At 43.0% G+C, this 19,357-nt stretch overlaps 2 protein-coding genes across 4 annotated transcripts in view; both read right to left on the bottom strand.

Annotated features, from left to right (window-relative positions):
* Positions 1-76: 76 nt before the first annotated feature.
* Positions 77-19,357, bottom strand: part of pum1 (pumilio RNA-binding family member 1) — a 20,999-nt gene continuing 1,718 nt past the window's right edge. Inside the window, exons 2-23 of one of the 2 annotated variants that reach the window (XM_041053043.1) lie at positions 17,417-17,589; positions 15,723-15,845; positions 15,249-15,317; positions 13,896-14,001; positions 12,790-12,983; positions 12,220-12,392; positions 11,834-12,098; positions 11,645-11,738; positions 10,708-10,806; positions 10,425-10,567; positions 9,858-9,996; positions 9,512-9,646; positions 8,840-9,139; positions 8,422-8,664; positions 6,638-6,908; positions 5,621-5,750; positions 5,229-5,363; positions 4,354-4,491; positions 3,123-3,248; positions 2,789-2,910; positions 2,429-2,621; positions 77-1,834 (exon numbers count right to left, since the gene is read on the bottom strand). In XM_041053043.1, the coding sequence (XP_040908977.1) occupies positions 1,703-1,834; positions 2,429-2,621; positions 2,789-2,910; positions 3,123-3,248; positions 4,354-4,491; positions 5,229-5,363; positions 5,621-5,750; positions 6,638-6,908; positions 8,422-8,664; positions 8,840-9,139; positions 9,512-9,646; positions 9,858-9,996; positions 10,425-10,567; positions 10,708-10,806; positions 11,645-11,738; positions 11,834-12,098; positions 12,220-12,392; positions 12,790-12,983; positions 13,896-14,001; positions 15,249-15,317; positions 15,723-15,845; positions 17,417-17,578 (3,492 nt within the window). In that variant the 5' untranslated portion in view covers positions 17,579-17,589 and the 3' untranslated portion in view covers positions 77-1,702. The remainder of the gene's footprint in view (positions 1,835-2,428; positions 2,622-2,788; positions 2,911-3,122; positions 3,249-4,353; positions 4,492-5,228; positions 5,364-5,620; positions 5,751-6,637; positions 6,909-8,421; positions 8,665-8,839; positions 9,140-9,511; positions 9,647-9,857; positions 9,997-10,424; positions 10,568-10,707; positions 10,807-11,644; positions 11,739-11,833; positions 12,099-12,219; positions 12,393-12,789; positions 12,984-13,895; positions 14,002-15,248; positions 15,318-15,722; positions 15,846-17,416; positions 17,590-19,357) is intronic. The other variant, XM_041053044.1, reaches the window with a different exon arrangement.
* The window catches only part of snrnp40 (small nuclear ribonucleoprotein 40 (U5)), a 25,559-nt gene continuing 17,785 nt past the window's right edge, over positions 11,584-19,357 (bottom strand). Inside the window, exon 11 of one of the 2 annotated variants that reach the window (XR_005895130.1) lies at positions 11,584-11,635. The gene's annotated coding sequence lies outside the window, so the exon portion shown is untranslated. Of the gene's footprint in view, positions 11,636-15,704; positions 15,723-19,357 lie in introns of those variants that run through there. The other variant, XR_005895131.1, reaches the window with a different exon arrangement.

The following is a 19,357-nucleotide window of genomic DNA, read 5'->3' as shown; positions in this document are numbered from 1 at the left end:
CAGTTTCTGAGGCACTTAAAGTCTGTCTGCTCTGCGAGTGGAACAAACATATAATGAAGCACACTCGAGACAGTTAAATTTTCAAAGTTTTTTTTTTCAGTTTGGTTTCAAAATAAAGATCACACAATTGTTTAGAGACAATCTACAACAGGAGTTACAAAAAATAGTTGCCCAGGCAATAAGCATACACAGGTTCTGTTAACTATACACATATGGTTACAGGTGTGCTCGTAGTAAATATACACAAGGCTGCTCCAAATGTACACCGCACTGTGGCGGGCTGCCTCTCTCACCCAAAAGGACATGGACAGTATGATACAGCACTTACAGCACTAGAGAAATGCCAAAAAACACAAGAATATCCTCTGTACAATCCATGGGTTTACCCCTTGAAAACAGTCATGGATAATGGAGGGGTTTTGGGGGGGGGGTTGTTTAAATGAGTAAAAGATTCTTCTCCCACCCAGCCAGCATACCCATACACATGACACATTTCATGGGGTAATGCATTCTTATAAAAAGATCTTAAAAAAAAAAAAAAAGGTCAAAAAAAAACTTCAACATAATCCAGAAGACACCACTAAGTCTAACAGAACGTGTCCAATTGGGAGCCAGTGGGAGATTGACGTCTTAAGTTAAGCAGTGACAAGATAAAGATAAAACCAAGCGTGGCGAATCTTTGTACAAGTACTACGCTGTATAGAAAGGGCTTTTCAAAACAAAAATTTGATATTACAATTTACAATATACAACAACTCATATGTCACAACCAAGGAGGTGAGAATATACACTGAAATGCACAGGTTTTTTTTTCTAAGTTTTTTTTTTTCCAGAGTGAACTTTTTTCTTTTTTCTTCTCATACCAAAAAGGGTGGTAAAGCACTTTTACATTACAAGGGTTTACAAATGTACAATTATACAGTCAGAAGTATGTGGTCACTACTAGGATACATTATAGATACAGATTCAACATCAAAAACCAGAAAACTACAAAGTTTTATATATATATTTATATATATATGCAAAGGTCTACACCAAGTATACACGTTATATTTATAGAAGCAAGACCAGAAAACGAATCTCCCATGCTAAATGATCTGTCTGCTGGTTAGCTGATGGCATGTGTGTGTGTGTTCGTCTATGATTCTGTGACGTCAGACAAATTAAATACTCGTTCCATCTCATAGTGGTAAATAGCTAGGATGGGAGGAGGAGGGGACACTAGGATTGTGTATGCAGCAGTAGCAAAAAGTGAAATGATTTTTTTTTCAGTCTATAAGAAACGATGAACAGAGAAAAGCGAATGGAAAAACAAACGAAACTGAAGGGAGTGGAGCGATTAATAGAACAGGTATCAACTCTCTCTCCACTCCCTGCCCTCCTACCCACCCTCCCTCCCTCAGTGAGCTCGGGTGGGGGAGGAGTGACAAAATCGGACAAAAAAAAAAAAAAAAAAAACTAAGGCTGCCTGTAGCAACAGGCTCCTCCCGAAGGGTTGTCATGGAAACAGGGGAACGAGGGGTACTCAACGTCCTCGGTGAGAAGGTTTAGGAGGGGGAAGGTGGGCATGATGCCTTTTGAAGGGTCAGACAAGGACAGGAGGGTTGGGACTGGCAGACATGACTGCCTTGGGAGGGTGAGTTGAGGGGTTGGGTATTTCAGGCGGTAGACATGATTTCAGGCAAGGAGAAGGGGGACTGGTTTACATGATGCCGTTAGGTGGGCCGCAGAGAGGACCCAGGTCAACGCCATTCTTCATGTAGTACTTCTCCAGCTTGGCCAGGATGTGTTTCCCATAGGTATACTTCCTCAGGGTGGAGATATGGGGCCGGATCTGTACAGAGACAGGAACACAGATATTTGACATGTCCAACGTACTTTTCAAACACATCATTTTCTGTGTGTTTTCTCTTTGTCTGTGCTATTTTTGTTTGTTTCCCAGCAACAAAAATAACGTCAACATCAAACGCCAACACCCAAAAATCAATGATCTCACTTGAGCTTAAGTCAGCCACTGTCGTTGCCTTAGAAACCACTGACCCCAGTGACCTGAGCAAGAGCCTATTGATGTATAGGTAAATGAGAGGGGCTGCGTTGATAAACACATACTGTTTTTTCCCCTTTCACTGATATATTGATGGGTTTTTGAGTCAGAAGTTTCATAATGAAGCAATTAATAAAAACAAAATAAATACAGGACAAATGTGATAATCATTGTTTCATTTTCCATTCACAGGTTCTGAAATCTGAAAATTTAACAATAACTACATAATAAATTTGATTGTGTTCTCATCCCTTCAATCACATACTGCCTTGGATTGATATGAAGGGAAAATGGGACATAAACTGTAAGACTGATGAGTCCACACACCTGAAAGCTGCTCTCCATCATGCAAACACATATGACGACCCCGGCTTTTCCACCTACCTTGTGCATTACGATCTTGCGCTGGGTGGGCTCAGCCACATCGATCATCTTCTGCACCACGTAATTGGCGTACTGGTCCTTCATCATGGTGTATAAGGCACTGTGGGGGCCCTCGGTCAGGCTGCACACCTCGTCTATCAGTACCGCCCGTTCTGCCCGCGACGCATGGGTCACACACTTCTCCACCACATTACTGGACAAAGAAAGAAGGGATGAGCGTTACGGCGAGTTTAAATAAAGAGGAGGAGAAATGAAAACTCACTTCAAAGTCTGGCTGAAAAACCAAAGGAAAAACCTTTTTCAAAGAACGAGGGAAGAAAAGACTGGAGCCTCGTGTTTGTGTGTGTGTTTGGGTTTTACCTGGCAAACTTGTGCTGGCTGAGTCCCAGTACATTGCCTCTGATCTCTGCCACTATCTTGCTCTTATCCTCAGCTCGGCCGTGCTCCAAAACGTGCTGGATCACGTAGTTGCCATACTGGTCCTAAATAAAACAAGCCACACAGACACATTAGCTAAAAAGCGAGGAGGACAGCTGGTGCCTCTGACGTCACAATCAAACACAGCCAACTTCAAAAATCTGGAGGCTCTGAGTGGAGCTTTATATAAGCCGACTTGAGGTGTCGTTATTCTGAAAAACATAACTGGTGGAAGTGAAAAAACAGCAGTGAGTGCTAGTGTGTGTGTGTGTGTTACCTGCACTAGCTGCTCTGTGTGTTGATGGAGCTCCTCTAGTATTGGCAGCGTCTGTTCAGGAAGGCAGTGTTCGAGAATGCGCTGGATGACTCGGCAGCCGTAAGGGTGAGTGGAGAGGGCAAAAACCTGAAAGACATATGTAATTATACATTGTTAGCCATTACACACTTACACACATACATTCACACACACACACACCATGCAGTCCTGAAGCACCGTAACTTAACCTTTAATAAGACACTGTCCCTCCCCCGTGGGAGGCTTGGCCCGGGGTAGTAATACTTTAGCTGTATTGGACCCAGTTTTCACAAACCCTGACAAATTATACATTGTCGGAAAGCTCCAAGTTTCCCGACTCTACCTGTGCAAAGCATTTACAGATCCCCATATGACTGCAACAGCTGTTGACACATAATTGGTTGAGACTTGTCGCTACAGGCATTTTATACCAAAAATAGGCAAAACAAAACAAACCTTGCATTTCAGCAGTGTTTCTACCTCCATAACTTTGGTTCAGTATCTCTTACACTCATTTTGACTTTTTTGTTTTTTGGATTTTGTGGTGAAATTTAAAGAGTTACCTTTCAAATAAGACCAGGATTATGACTGCAGTCAAAAAGGTTGAAGATCAATGACCTTTTTATATTGGCTACATTATTTTTTTGGACGGTGCACAAAGTCCCTTGAATTATAGCACCAAATGATCATAGGCATACTTTCGTGCACCCAGCCCTCCCCTGCAGGGAAAGTGAAAGCAAATTCCTGACACGCTTTCAGCTACACAAACAAATCTGAGCCACTATGTAGAAAACATGCAGTGACACAACATGCAAATGTATGCGAAGAAAAACACGCACACATCAGTGAGACTTGCTGCCAAAACATCCTGAGCGAAATCTCAAAAGTGAAACCTTTCGTTTGTATTTGACAAAAGCAACATGCATGAACACACAAAATCTTCCTTTTAACACTTTATGCTAATGTAACATTTAGCTGGTGGATAGAAGATGGCTGTTGCTATTGGGCTGAGGTTTTGGTTGCCACGGCAACGTACCCCGTCCCTGGAAGGGACTGAGTATGTGTGTCTATGTACTTTGGCGGTGACAATATGCTTGCTGCCTCGAGGCAGGTGACAGTGTGTGTGTGTGTGTGGATGTCAGCCAAGCACCGGCAGGCTTCAGTGATTGAATGTGGAAATGTTGTGTGTGTGCGTGCACAGAGTGGGACCCACCTGTCCCTTAAAGGCGTCGATGATGAAGTGCAGCGCGTGAGGCTGGACACACTCGATACACTTCTGCACCACGTGGTTACCGTTCTGGTCCTTCACACACTTTAACACATGGCCGTCCAGCTCTCGCACCATCTCGCTCTGCAGGGAGGAGGAAGAGGAGGAGGAGGAGAGCGGAGCATGAGGGAGGCAGAATGTGGAGAGGGACATGTAATTGTTTGCGAGAAATCAAATATTGCCTGAGAGCATTTTCCAAGCTCTCCTTCATTTTTCACAGTGGCTCACAGCCCAACAAGTAACACTGGGCTTTAAACAGTTTCCCTGAAGAAATCTACTGAGCTCCATTAAAGAGAGATGGATACCTTTCTCCCTCTCACATAAACCCTTTTCAAAAACCACTGAATTTAAGCAAAATTATTTCCTGTTGATATTCAGCGAGATTTATCTTAACACCTGCAGTTCAACATTTGCATATAAACCGTGGTATCATTAGCTTCATTCGTCGTTGATGATAGAGTGCCTGCGAGGAACCTGCTGCTACACTAGGCAGCTCCAACATAAAACCCATAATGTAGATGAAAAATGCCATTTCACTGTGAGAGGCGCACCTCTTTATGGATACAGTGTTCTGCTATATAAATACAAATTAGTAATGCTTGAGGAATGTACTCTCATTCACAAGTAAAAAAAAAAGGGCACATAGTAGATATTCTTTGAAACTGGGACACTGGGATATTTTGCTGTTTTATTTAGGAAGGTAACCAAGAAATCACAGCAAGGTTAAGGCAGAGTTTAATTAAGGTCATTTTAGGGCAAAGGAACGGTCTGTTTCTCTTGCTTAGACACTCACACAGTCCAGTGAGAAGTAGTTTACTTACAATGACCTGCTGATCCGAGGGGATGAACTCCAGAGCTTTCTGAATGACCCTGCATCCGTACATCTGTAGGGCCAGAGACAGCACATGACCTCGGATCCTCTCTGCCAGAGCCAGCTTCTGGTCCAGGCTGCCAAACTAAAACACACACACACACACACACACACACACAAAATAAGCCTATAAACCCTCTAATCCTTTTAATAATACATGACACAATACCATGTACGTAACACATTCACACAGGCGTCAAAGCGTATTAACAAAAAAAAAAAAAATCAGGTGCAGTTTGAAAGAATAGTTGAAAATTTAGATTTTCCCATGAAGTCAATCTTGGTGACCCAGATTACACATAGCACCCACTTAGGTGATAATGTCCGGCTCCTCATACACACCTCAAAGAACTTCTGGATGACATAATTTCCAAAGACGTCCACCATAAGCTGGTAGGCAGCCTGCAGTATCTCACTGAAGACAAGCTGGCGCTCTGCGGAACTGGCTCGCTCCAATTTCAACTGGATAAACCTTTAAGAGACAGAGAGGATAAGTATTGCATTATCCACAAATATCTTTTATATTAAGTTCCGCAGATATATTTTATACTCGCTTGCTTTGTTATTCTTCATTTTTGTTAGCATGTTCAAGCCTCATGAGGAAGTGTACAGCCTGTATTCCTAAGACCCACTTAGTATATAAAGGGGATCTACAAAGTTTGGATGAACTGGAAGACAAAGACAAATAAACACGTCAGAGAGTGACAGAGCAATAAAGTGAGACAGATGTACAAAGACAGTGAGAGAGCTGCTCCTGTATCTTCAACCTGAGGGAACAGTCAGACAAAAGGATGAAATTCAGAGTGGAGAAAACACAAAAAGGGAGTTGAAGGAACCAAGCAGCCTGTGAGGTGAAGTGATGGATGCCAGGCAAAAAGCAGAGATAAAAAGGACAGTGATGCTGAAGAGGCTGAGGGGAAAAAAAAATGTCTGGAATGTGCAGACTGGACGTCATGGTGTATTAATAGATCATTTCAGTGGAAAAGTCTGCATTTGACCCTCTGCTGGTTCAACCCAGACAGACCCAGAAACCAGGACCCCAGAGTGGCCTCCAGGGCCCCCTGCTCCCAAATTAGCGCTTATCTGTTACCATCTGGTAAGAGATCAATGCCACTTGATCACTGATGAGGATATACAGGCCAAAGCATCAGACCAAACTGTTTGTAAAAGGAGGCAGTGTCTGAAATATTCATGTCACATTCATTGTGTTTACACCCTCATGCCTATTTAGAGTCCATAACAGTGTAAACTGAGCATGAACCTGAAATGTGACAGTACAGTGTCATCTGTGGAGGACACACAGACGCACGCACGCACTCCTGTGTATTTGAAGCTGGAGTGATTTTTGTTTGCGTGTACCTGCTGCCGTGCTGGTCCTGGCTGAACTCCATGATGTGGCCAGCGATGTCTCTGAGCTGCAGGTTGGGGTAGCGGTTGTTCCTGAAGTCCTCCAGCAGGCGGCTCCGGCCCGACGGCATCACGTCCGACATGCCGTAGCGTAGCCGTGACGACGGGAACAGCTGGCTGCTGGGTGAAAAGAGGGAGGAGCCTGAGCTGGCGGCGCTGCGGTATTTGGCCTCAGCTCCGGGGGCAGCAGAGATGAAACGCCCACTGCCATTGGTCAGGCCTCCTGGGGGATCAGAGAGAAGAGGGAGACGATTCTTACAAATAATTCAGATTATAGTAAATATTGCGGAAATACAAGATTAACATAAAATGGAATAGTTTTTCTTCCCATAAATATACATGCATATATCCAGGGTGGTGGTCAAGTCATACTTGCAGAAAGATATTTTAAATAAGCTTTGTTTTTTCAAGCACACAAACTTGAATTTCAGACAGCATCATAAAATTTACATTTTAGCTCTGCAACACAGAAACACAGCACTGGATGGCAGCACTGCCTAAAACATGAAAATAAACTTCTCTGAAAAAAGACTCATCTCTTGTGCCTATAAAAAGTATTCCACTCCAAGTAAGAGGCGTCATAAACTATTGTCTCAGAAACCAAAAAGAAATACTGCCGCTCTGATACGAACTTAACAAAAACTGAGGAGAGGCTCTGTAGTTTTTGTTGCGGGTTTTTAAAGAACGTCTTACAGAGAAGTGTTAATAACATTGAATTCAATTAAAGGTGTTACAATCTATATAAAACTGACTGTATTCTCAAACACCATCTGTACCAGGTGGTAGATATTTTGCTGAGGCATGAATTCAAACTTGACAGAGTATTTAGGTATTTCAGTTAGTGTCTTTACACAGTGTAGTCGAAGATATCAGAGCTCACTTTCCTCCCTTCAAAAAAAAAAAAAAAAAAAAAAAAAAAAAGAGGTGACCGTTTATATTTGTACAGTATGACACCCCTAAAGACTTGAAAACTGACAAAGCTTGGTAATCTATAACAGTTCTTACAAAGCCTCAACTTGGCTCTGTCGGTTTGTTTGATTGTTGTTCCTTCTTCTTTCACACTGGACTTGAATGTTTACATTACACCTCACTCTGCCAACCGTCAATCATGGAAAACACACACGAACCAACTTAAGTCTCAGCTGGTAATTAATTCCTCAGAACATGCCGTCTTACAAAGCTGCTGTCACTTTTTAGTGACAGCAGCTTTGCTTTGGAAAATCTTGTTAACTGCAACAGTAGTTTACTGTGAGCTACAGTCCAAACATTTAGTACATTGGGAATTTTTTGTGTGTTAATGTTAAAGTGAAATGTAGATAAGTGAACATTACATTTATGGGATACAAGACAACACAACGGCATGTACAAAAAGTTTCCGTTCAACCTAGTGTTGAAAAATTACATTATGCATGTAAACTACCTGCCTAAACTAAAAATACAGATAGGTCAATGTCCTAAATAGGATCAAAACACACAATGTGCGTTAAGCCTCAACAAACTAAAGCAGTCAGGCTCATGGAGTCTTTATAGTTAAGGTGTGTCCAACACATTATACCTAAATCTCTGTCACTGTGGTTTTAAATGCACAACACTGAGTGTTATATTCTGGCAGGGTCAGAAGACGCAGAGTCTTGTTTCCTGTTTTGTCTGACAGAACTGTACCGTTTCCATAGAGTCAATCACCAAAACACCTTTTCAAGAAGTTATCAATCACTTAAATCAAAAGAGACACTTACCAAGATTGAGGTTGGACGAGGAGCTGTGATTGGAGAGGGAAGGTGGGGGTGTGAGGGAGTGGGAGGGGCCCTGGTTGGGCAGGGGCATGCCCACGGGGCCAGGAGAAGGACTGAAGCCCAAGGTGCCGTTATAGAAGCCTCCATGGCCGATTGGGGTGAGACTGGAGGGCGTGCGCTTGTACAGCTCATTGTTGCCTGTCAGGGAGTCCCGTCTGGACCCACTGCCACCACTTGAGTTGGCCACTAGAGGGAGACAAAGACATAGATTAGGTCATGGTGTCTACAGAAATTGTGAACTGTTAATCAACTGTTCTTTTGTTTCTTAAACTATTAACAGCTACGTTTTAGTGTAAGCCACTTCAGTGTATTTAAAACACCAAAAAATTCCAGCCAAAATGGTGAAAAAGTGTGCTCTTACCTGCAGTGCCGAAGCCTCCCAGTGTGGCCCCGAGAGTGGCACCGAGGGAAGAGGAGGCGGGCTGGCTGAAGCCCAAGGAGGCAGACCCGGGTCCAGGCTGGGCAGAGCCTTGTGAGAAAAGAGAGGAGCTCTGGGAGGAGGAGCTGAGGGAGGAGGATCCGTAGAAGGAGCTCCCTCCCAGAGCGCCACCAGGGCCGCCTTGCTGCTGAGGCTGCTGGGACGTCATGGCACGGAACGGACCGTTGGCCCCACCGCCAAGACCACCGTTGGCACCACCTGCAGATGCTGCTGCTGCTGCAACTGGAGGAGAGACAGAGGGGGAGGAGAGCGTACAGTGTTTAAGGATTTTCCTTCTGGTTCAGTTAAGTGTCCTTTTCAACCACTGAGTAAATAATCACACAAACTGTCATAGAAACCCAAACTCCCGTTGATACTCAACACACAGACTCATGGGAACTTCATGTAAGAAAAAGGCTAAACTCACAGGTACAGTCTCATAATCTCTTAATTGCACATTCTGGTTAGATGGAACATTAAGAACGTGTTTTTAAAGGCCACAATGTGTAATCCTTGTTTTGTGTGCATGCACTCAATCTCTGTCCTGTCGCCCACAGTGGAAAAACAAAGGCAGCCCACACTCTGACTGTGGCTTTACATGCATTACTGTGTTACCTGCTTGTGCTGCGGAAGGAGATATGATGACAGAAGCAGGGGCCATGAGACGGACAGGGCCACTCCTAGCTCCAGTGTTGACCACCAGGGCCCCTGTCTGATCATAGTAGGCTGCAGGGGCCAAGACTGGGTACCCTGAAAAAGAAATAGCAACAAAAGGAATATTTAGAGAGTGCCTAAACTGTTTTTAGTGCGCTGTGTTTTCTGTAGGCTTTACAGAGCTTGGCTATTTCCATTTTAGCATTGGTTTTTACAGGAAACAGTTCTGTAATAGCAAATGTAAAAGGGTTTGTTGGGAGTTTTATTACTAAAGTAATAAAACCATTGTGCAGAGTGTCATACTTACCAGGGACTCCTGCTGCTAAACCCTGCCCAAAGGCCAAGGCTGAGTTCACTGCTGCTGCTGCAACCAGCTGGTCATTCTGCTGACCCTGCTGACCTTGGCTGGGGGTCAGAGGTCGCTGGCTGCCCCCAGCACGCATCACCTTTACAAAAGTAAGAAAGACGAGAGAATGCAATTGGAATCTGTTCCAAAGCTGAGAATCTGTGATGTACCGTAGATTTGAGTTTGTATCATGAATAGCTATTGAAGTTAATGTTTACAAGAATGTGCCTACACACAGAGCCACATTCTTGTGTGCAGCCACACAGAATGCGATACAGGGTGGCATGTAATAAACAGCTATGATAAGAGGACGCTCTTTATTAGCATAAGTAAATGATGAACAGCAGTCTCCTGTTGGTGGGCTCATAATCTACAGGGTCTACAGTGAGTTTTCTGTTAATAGAGCCAAGTAGCGCAGCAGTAAGACAGGATGCACATTTCTGCTGGCACATACGGAGAGCTCTGACAGAAACATCTTGAGCCAGTGGCAATCAGCACGCCAGTTTTTTTGGCGAGCACCCGACTGACCTGCTGTTGGTTCTGCTGGCCCTGGCCTGCTGCCTGCTGATTGGCCGAGCTGTTGGCTGCAGCAGCTTGCTGCTGGAAAAGGTTGGCAGGGTAGACCCCCCAGGGGGTCACACCGTAGTACTGGGGAGGCATCACTGCCGGACCTAGGCGCACGCAAATATGCAACATACTGGTGAGATGGGACCACTGTGTCTGAGTTTATGCATGTTTTAAATGGATCCAACAGCAATTCAACAGAATTTAAACAGAGCTCAGGGTCCGTTTCAAAATAAGAGTGTCTTACCGAGTGTAGCTGCTGCTGCTAGTCCGGCTGCGTAGGGGTCTGTCCCAGGTGGTGCAGCACTGATGATGTAAGGATTGGGCACAAATGCTGGGGCCAGACCTGACAGCACATGGAGGGAAAAGGTGAACCAGGGCCAAAAAGTTTTACATAACACATGGAGTAAAGTCATGGAAACTCCTGGAATGAAGCTTCAACACATTATACCCACTGTAGCAAATCTGTAACTAAGACTCTAGAAACTAAATCAAATAAACATCTCCAGATTCAAGACCTTTTTGAGGTTGGTGCAATATTTCTAAAAGATTCTTTGGGCTTGTTCAGCATTAGTAGCCTTTGAGTAAATCTGAGATATTTTAACTCCACATTAATTAGGTGCCACAGGACTGCAACAACATGTTGTATTTTGTAACCGCTGTGTACTTTTGCTCCAAAATGAAAAAAATGGTAATTGCAGCACCCATTGCATCACTGCTCTTGAGTCACTGACACTGCCCACAAAATGAAGAACATTCACACATATTTATGCAACCTACGAAAAAATATAACTTTTACTTTTGGTCTGATGTTTCAGCTAAAGTTAAATTTTTTTTTTTTTTTTAATTTCCAAATAAATAGATAATATGGGGTCCTCTTTAAAATCATGTGCTTGCACTTTCCATTCTGTTGCTGTGCATAGTGGTGTTAGTGGTGTATAATGTATGTAGTTATCCCTCGCCTCACTACAAAAGTTGTATGTTATTGATTGATATTGATGAAAAAAAAAAAAAACATACATCTCAAATAATAACTGAGATGTTTACGTTTATTTTTCCTGTGCAAATGCCCGTCTGTGTATCTCTATACACACACACACACACACACACACACACACACACACACACACACACACACACACACACACACACACACACACACACACACACACACAGAATCTTACCAATGTGAGGCTGCTGTGCTGCTGCCAAGGCGTACTGCTGCTGCTGGGCTGCTGTTAACTGCTGCACCGCAAGGGCATTGTTTCTCTGAAACAGCTGAACACAGAACAACGGGTAAATCACATTTAAATGTCACTGGAGCAAAGTCTCTCTGCGAGCTCTACAAAGGCTTTTATACTCCTCTCTCTTACCTGCTGCTGGTTAGTGTAATCAAACAGACCCACAGTGGGAGCAGAGTCCATGGGCATCTGGGAATTGTAGTCAAACTGAAGCGGCTCCATCACTGACTCCATGGGGTCCATGGTGACACCACCCTGTTCTACACCGGAGAAGTCCTCAGGGGGCTTGGGGCCTCCTCCACCTCCCAGGGGTGTCAGGCCCTCAGCCCCTACACCCCCGGGACCCCCAAGCAGGTCACCCTCGGGGCCAGGGGCTGGCATGTTGCCTGGGGGACGACTGCAAGGGTAAGAAAAGAGAGCTTGTTAAGTATACGTCCGAAGGTTGGCTGTAGAGCAAGGTAAGCATTTCTCCAACAAGCCATGAGCGTATGCGTCCCTCTGTCCCACTAAGTCCCTACCCAAACTCTTTAACGTCCACGTCGAGGCCGTTCTGCACAGGCAGCCCATTGGGGTTGATGACGTCGCTGATAACATCAGCTTCACCTTCTGTCAACTCTTTCAGTTTCTCTCCCTCAAACGCTGCCTTTGGCTTCTCCCTCTTCTCCTCCTCCACCTCTCCATCCCTCTGCCCCTGTGTGAGAACAGGCAGATGAGAGATATAACCGATAAAGTGAAATACAGAAATAGGTGCTGACAACATGACAGTGACAGATGGTAAGCACACAAAGGTGCAGTGAGGGGAGGACAGACTGACATGGACAAGGTGAGAAACGACACCTGTGCCACTTTGACAACCGCTAGCTGACAAGGGACAAACAGTGAGAGGAGAGTGGCAGATGAGGTGTGCAGTCAAGGTTATCGAAGGTCTGATGGTTCCTCAAGTAGGTACATGAAAAGTCAAGATTGTTAAATTGTCATGCAGCAGAGAATGAAACCGATTACAGGAAATGCAAATGTGCAATGTGAGTAACGACAGACCATTATATTACTTATGGACAGAAAGAGAGGGACAAGACTTTCAGACTTACGTAGGGTCCTTTTCGGAGGCAGGAATCCAGTTTGTCAGCTGGCGAGGAGGAGAGGACGTACTCCACCATGCTAACTCCCAACCCTCCACTCTCGGACCGTGGCGACATCACCGAGCCCACCCCAACTTCACCTCCGCCGTGGAAACCCTGCCCTGGCCGACGGGACACCATGATTGGCTGAGACACTGAGTGATCTGCAAAGGGCGGAACGGGAAAGTGATAGCATAACACGTTAGCGCCTTTAATAGGACAATACAGTTCAAGTTGGGGTTTTCTTCTAACTTCAGAAGCACTTATCACACAGAGCAGTAACAGCAGACTGAGCCCGTACATTGCTGCAAATTTTAGCATCCTAACAAGACAGCATGTATTTACTGAGAAGGTCTCATGGGATGACACCTCCGCCACTTACAGCTGTACTGAACAAAAAGCTTTAATGGATGTAACCTTTTTTTGTACACCTGTAGTATCGCATGCAATCCAATACAACTCTTTTGCCATAAAGTCTACTTTTATGATGCTTATAATTCTCAGTGTTTGATGACATTGTCATTAGGTTGTTAATTTAATTATATTGTTTTTGCCTTAAGGTCATAGATACTGATGGTGTTTGCACCGGACTGCACAATACTGAGAGGTGTTTCTAATACTCTCCCTGTTTAACGTAAAAGGGAAGGTCGAAAACAACTTCACCTTTAACAGTCAAAACTGCCAGAAGCTTTTTATTCTACTAATCAGCTCTTATGCACCAATTTCTGCACAGTAACTAAGTGATCCATGAGAAAGGTGTCAGACTGCTTCAGAAATGCAGGGATTTTTCTTTTGTCATCATGCCTAGAGAAATAACTGCACTGACATGATACAGCAGAAATTTCAAATCTCATCACATCATCTGGGAGAACATCAGGGTGATTTCACTTTGACATCAGCTTTTGAGCCTGACAAGTACCTAAATATATATTTTTGAGAACTACACACTAAGTATTCTGGTGGTTTCTTGATGTGCTTGTGAAAAATAAGAACTGCCATGTTTCACAAAGTTCCTGCATTGATAACACCCTGCCGTCTGCCGCTGAATCACAAATGTAAGACAGGCTGGTGTATACCTGAGGCACCCCATGCACTGTCCCTCCACTGGTCCAAGAAGATCCCTTTTGGTCCATCCTTCCCAGAGTCATCTGTCTCCCAGAACTTCTTACCAGTTAGCAGCTGCTGCAGAGACACAGGGAAACAGAGAGGAGACAAGAAGGTAAAAATGGTTACACAGATATTGCAAGCACATGAAATAATAGGCAAAATAAAATTCTATACACAACGTATTAATTTGTAGAACTGGTCAACTGAGCAGAAACTTCCTCAAAAGCAGTCACTGCCCCATTTCACACATCTGTTGAAGCACACTGACCCCTGACTGCACCCAAAATTAGTACGAGTCATTCTGAGTGAATGAAAAACAAAATACCAAAACTGAATCTGTATAAGAGCAACCATTAAACAATTAGGGCTCATCATGTTCATTTTAAAAAGTCATTAATTATTTTGGATAGTTTGAACTAATTCTAAACGTATGCGCTTACTCTAAAGAGACTCTAGCACCTTATCAGTAGCTCATTTGTTTTTTCTCTCCATCTTTCTTTTCGCTTTCTATTACAGTCAGCTACTTTTGCGCTATAAAAAGACCCTGTTCCTGTAAACAAAGGTCAGTATGATCAGTATCTTCCCATCTGAGTATTTTAGAACCTATAGAAACAAATCTGGTGCTTTGAAGAAACATTTATTTCTAAGTGAAAACAATCTCTATAATTTCTATTTACATTACAAATGTATTACAGTGCAGAAACAATACTCGAACACTCAACAAGCATAAAATGCAAACAAGACTTACAAAACCTGATGTACATCATCACTATGTTCAACAAGCCAAAACTAATTGCAGGCACTGGTCCAAACATTAACAGTTACTGAGGGTAGATTGTGTTTAATAAATGCCAACACCCAGTCCAACCGGCTCAAAATAAAAAGCATCTCTGCTCAGTCTCTTCTCATTTTTCAGAGCTTTTCATTCTGGAAAAAACAATGCAACCACAAGTCCACGCTACTTTTGTCCCAAAGGCTTTTTACCAAGCAGCAGATGCATTTCTTTTTCCTTAGATTTCCTGTTATTCAAGTTTGACTCTCTCATAGTAATCCATCACGAGTCTATTCAGCCAGGTGCCCAAGTGACAAAATACAGGGCAGCCATTTTTATGTCAAGTGTAGACATCCAGCATCTGACCTCATCCAAATCCATTTGTTTTAATCCAAATTTAGTCATAAAAACTGTACCGACACATCATGAGAAATCACATCACACACACACAAATGCCACATCATCAGGAGAGGTATTTCAGCTACATAGTCAACTAAGTCACCTTCCTCTGTACAATACGCTACCACATCTGTCAACCCTGACGTCTCACCTCCCCCATGGCACGTCCCTCCAGAGCCAGAGCCTGAAAGTCATGGTTCAGCTCGTCCATGGACCGCACCTGAAGACAGAAAGCCCAGTGAGACATGAAGAGCGTGACATTTATGTGTCACAGTACAAACATAAACCAAACTTTACCTGTGTTAATTAGTAATGAATTTGATCAATGATTTGCCACAAAAATTAAAAGCAGCCAAACCCAAAACTGTCTGTTCAAATTGGCATCACCCTAACACTGGCGTTCTGAAACGTAGAACTGAAACTATGAAAAACATTTGTATCTCTTATCCCCCATGCTTTCCAATCATAGCAAATACAGTATTTTGCAGACAGAGAATGTCATTATCTCAACGTTTAAGGCATGATTTTATGTCTACAAAACAGTAGTAAATATGACATGACACACAATAACAGCACCAGTGCTGCAATAGTGTCTTCTGCAACACGAACACAAACACACACACACCTGGCTGTCATGGATGTTGTCTCCAGTGGGCCAGCGATGTTTGCCGGGCTGTTCACCGTGCTGCCTCTGGAAGAAATAGTCTACCATGGCATCATCCTGGGAACGTCCAGCACCCGCCACACCCTTAGAGACACACATGCACATTATCCTGAAATTACTGGCAACAGTGACAAGCAGAGTGTATCTGAGCAACTACTGGAGACACGCAGGTATACATACACACAAAGACTTGAGCATGCTTACACTTAATGACATGTCAAACATACAAATAAACATATACAAACAAAACAAACAATACATTGTATTGTGAGTAGCCAAATACACACACTGCTTATAGCAGAAATATCACAGGTGAAAAAGGAAGATACATCAGAATCCAAATAACAAACAACAAAACAAAGTCAAATAATTGAATGTTTTCTGCCTGTGCATATAGACCATTCTTTAGTCTGTTAACAAAGAATGTGGGATGGCAACTGGCTCTTCAATATCTCTGTTAATACTGGTGGAATTAGTCTTGGTGGAAATTATCTCAAGTTTTCTGCCAAGTCACTGAAAACAATTTCATCCGAACACCAGTTTCAAACTTATGACTACATGTCCAAATTTATCATATGAATGATCAAAATTCATCATCGTCGTCCAAACAGCACTGTAGGTTGAGGTATTCAGAACCACATCCTCCCTTGTAAAACACAAACACACCCAAGTAGGAGGCAGCATTTCTTTTCATTGGCAAAGTTCATGCTGACTTCCTCTCTTAACCATTTTGAGGGCAAACACAAAATTCCCCACAAGATGCTGTCATCAAAGCGCCACTCAACATGTACTGGAAACAACCGGGCTTGGTCATCTGCTGTACACGCAAAGCGTGCAGCAGAACAGGTTAGCAAGACACCATTCAATCATGCAACTGTTATTTATCAGAGAGACAGATTTTTCCCCCCCAGGATTAGTCATGAAAAATACCAGCCTTGTTTTCAAGTAGTAACACTCAACTGATGAGCCTATTGTGGGACAGTTTATCCTTATCTGTGCAACTACGGCAGACACACACACTGTGGTGGTGAGGCAGGGACATGACAGTGTTCAGGCCTACTGAAGTACAGTCTGGTATCAGAGTTGGGGACGACATTTCAGACTGCCAAAAAACTGCAAGTAGTTTTACTACACATTTTTTAGCAGCATGGCTAGCCTGCCTGGCTAACAGCAACCCTGAATAGGCCAGCGTCTACTCTGCTTAACAGCAGCAGCTCTATCAGCCAAGATATTTAAAGACAGAGAAATGGGGAGCTGATTATTAGGAACTACTGTAACCTCCCTGTAGCTGCAATAAACAATTTTCTCTCAAATGATCAATTATTTTTCAATTGATCAATCCATGTCTGTCTTTGCATCACTTTTGCTAACAGCCACCCTCAGGTGTTTCTATTGCAAATGGCTTAAGACATTAGTTTAAAAACAAAAAACAATTCTAACCAGCTTTGCTGAACACAGTCTCCATCTGACCCACTACTCTGGCAGAATACCAGTTTCTCTTTCAATGTGAACAGCACTATAATAGCTATAGTACTAAACAACCACCAACACAGGCTGGACGACCACATAGTTAGCAGTGAGGGGTTTCTTTAAGACAGACACATCTGCCTGTGAATGAATTAAATATGTAAAGGTGTAAATGCAGTGGGTATTACCTGCTGGCTGGGGGGTGTGGCCTGAGGGGTCTGCCCAGTTGGAGGGGCATGTCCTCCGCTGCTCAGCACCACGGGCATGCTGGGAGATGTAGTTCTATGGTGGGGGCTGAATGAATCCTGCCAGAGCACTGCTTTCCTCTTCAACACACACACACTGCTCATTCCACCACAGCCTGTCCAGAGAGAAATACATCTGTCATATGCAAACAGTGGCAAACTGGATCAATGTGTTGAACAAATAAAATGTTTGATAAGCTCTGACTGGAATTTACTCATTGAGAATGGGGACCTTACATTCAGTTACCAGATTTTTAGGTACACCTAAACTAAAACTAATGCTCAGTGAAGAAGCAAGTCAGTTTAATAAAGCCTTTGTAACTGTATCCCACAATAAAACATGTAGACAACTTTCTGAAGTCCTTTTGCTGGTGCGATGTGAGAACTAATGTTTCCAGGAATTATATCACAACAAAGAAAAACTATGGTCCATGTTCTGCAACCATACTTCATGAAAAACTGCGGTGACAGCAGACATAGTAAAACAAAATGCTCATCTAATCATTTGACTGTCAAACGGTTTATGATCAAAGTCCAGAGTCAGTGTCACTCCCCTATAAGTCAATACATCAGTCCTACATGAATGAAAGACATAAGAACAATGTGATCTAACGTAAAGGAGGCTAATATCTCTCAGTCACTTTAGACTAGGAAGGGGACTTCCACAGGCCCAACGAGAGCTGTAGCTTGAGCTAGTTTTCACGTCAAACTACTCTCAGTTGTCAGTTTTTCTGGTACACCTTCCTAAAATGAATTCATATAACTGCACTTCAATAAATCCTATCTTAATGGAGGTTAAAAGGTGTTTCTAATAATTTGTTCTTTCGTTTTTATATCAGTGTGCATATAACGCAATATTTTTCAGCAGCACCACAAACTACAGCCTCAAAAGTAATCATAAAAACACCTCTTGAAAATAGTCTTGAAAACAAACTTTTTAAGAGTCATAAAAGGGTAGGATTTCTTGCAGGTCTGATGTATTTGTTTTCGCTTGGTATACCTAATAAAACTAACAACAAAGGGTGAACTGCACAGTGCCGTGTAGTGAACAGTTTTCCCTCTGAGTCGGCTGTGCGCAAGACTGTCATAGCAGAGTGCAATGCTTTCATCCCAACTTATCACCACAGCAGATCACTGTACTAACAGCCCTCATTTGGCTGAAAATGGTCTAATTTGTTAGACTAACTGGTGTAACATCTAGTTTGACTGCAGAATTGCATATTCTTCTGCAGCACAGCAACAACTAAACTGAATTAAATGTAAATATCAAATTAACCTAATTAAATTAATAACATGGAAAACCCAAATCACATGAAGTTTGTAGGTTGCAGCCACATAAGGGACAGTGCTAATATTAATCACACTGTAGGGTTAACAGTCTTCGGGCAAAGTGGCAACCTGCCAACAAACAGATGCAGATAATCAGAACGAGAACTGGGATCAACAGCTATAGATATAAACCAGGGAATCACTTTACAAGCAAGCCCGGGAGGTAGGTGAATTTAACTGCCAACCTGTAGTGAGCATGGCATACTGTAAACTTTACTGTTCCTCTGTATTTATTTGGAACAAAACACACTGGTTCCAACTCCAATCAAATGGACCATAAGGTCTGTGTGTACCCACAGAATTTGGTAGTTATGAAAGTCTGTACAGACATGGCTTTATGAGGGACATTGTTGCAGATCACTGCTACCGGTTATAGCAAAAGCTCAAACCATTACATGCTGATACAGCACACACTCATTAATCAGTTTATTATGAACATGCGAACTAAAACTAATACAGTATAATACAACAATGCTACAATAAACCTTGAAGGTAAATTGTAAAAGAGAGGCCTTAAACTTTATTGCCACTGGGGTTTGTGGTGCTGTTAAGATG

The sequence above is a fragment of the Toxotes jaculatrix genome, chromosome 13 (genome assembly GCF_017976425.1).
Source record: "Toxotes jaculatrix isolate fToxJac2 chromosome 13, fToxJac2.pri, whole genome shotgun sequence".
Taxonomy (NCBI): Eukaryota; Metazoa; Chordata; class Actinopteri; family Toxotidae; genus Toxotes; species Toxotes jaculatrix.
Note: the sequence above shows the minus strand (reverse complement) of the source record. Positions and strands in the feature narration are given on the sequence as shown.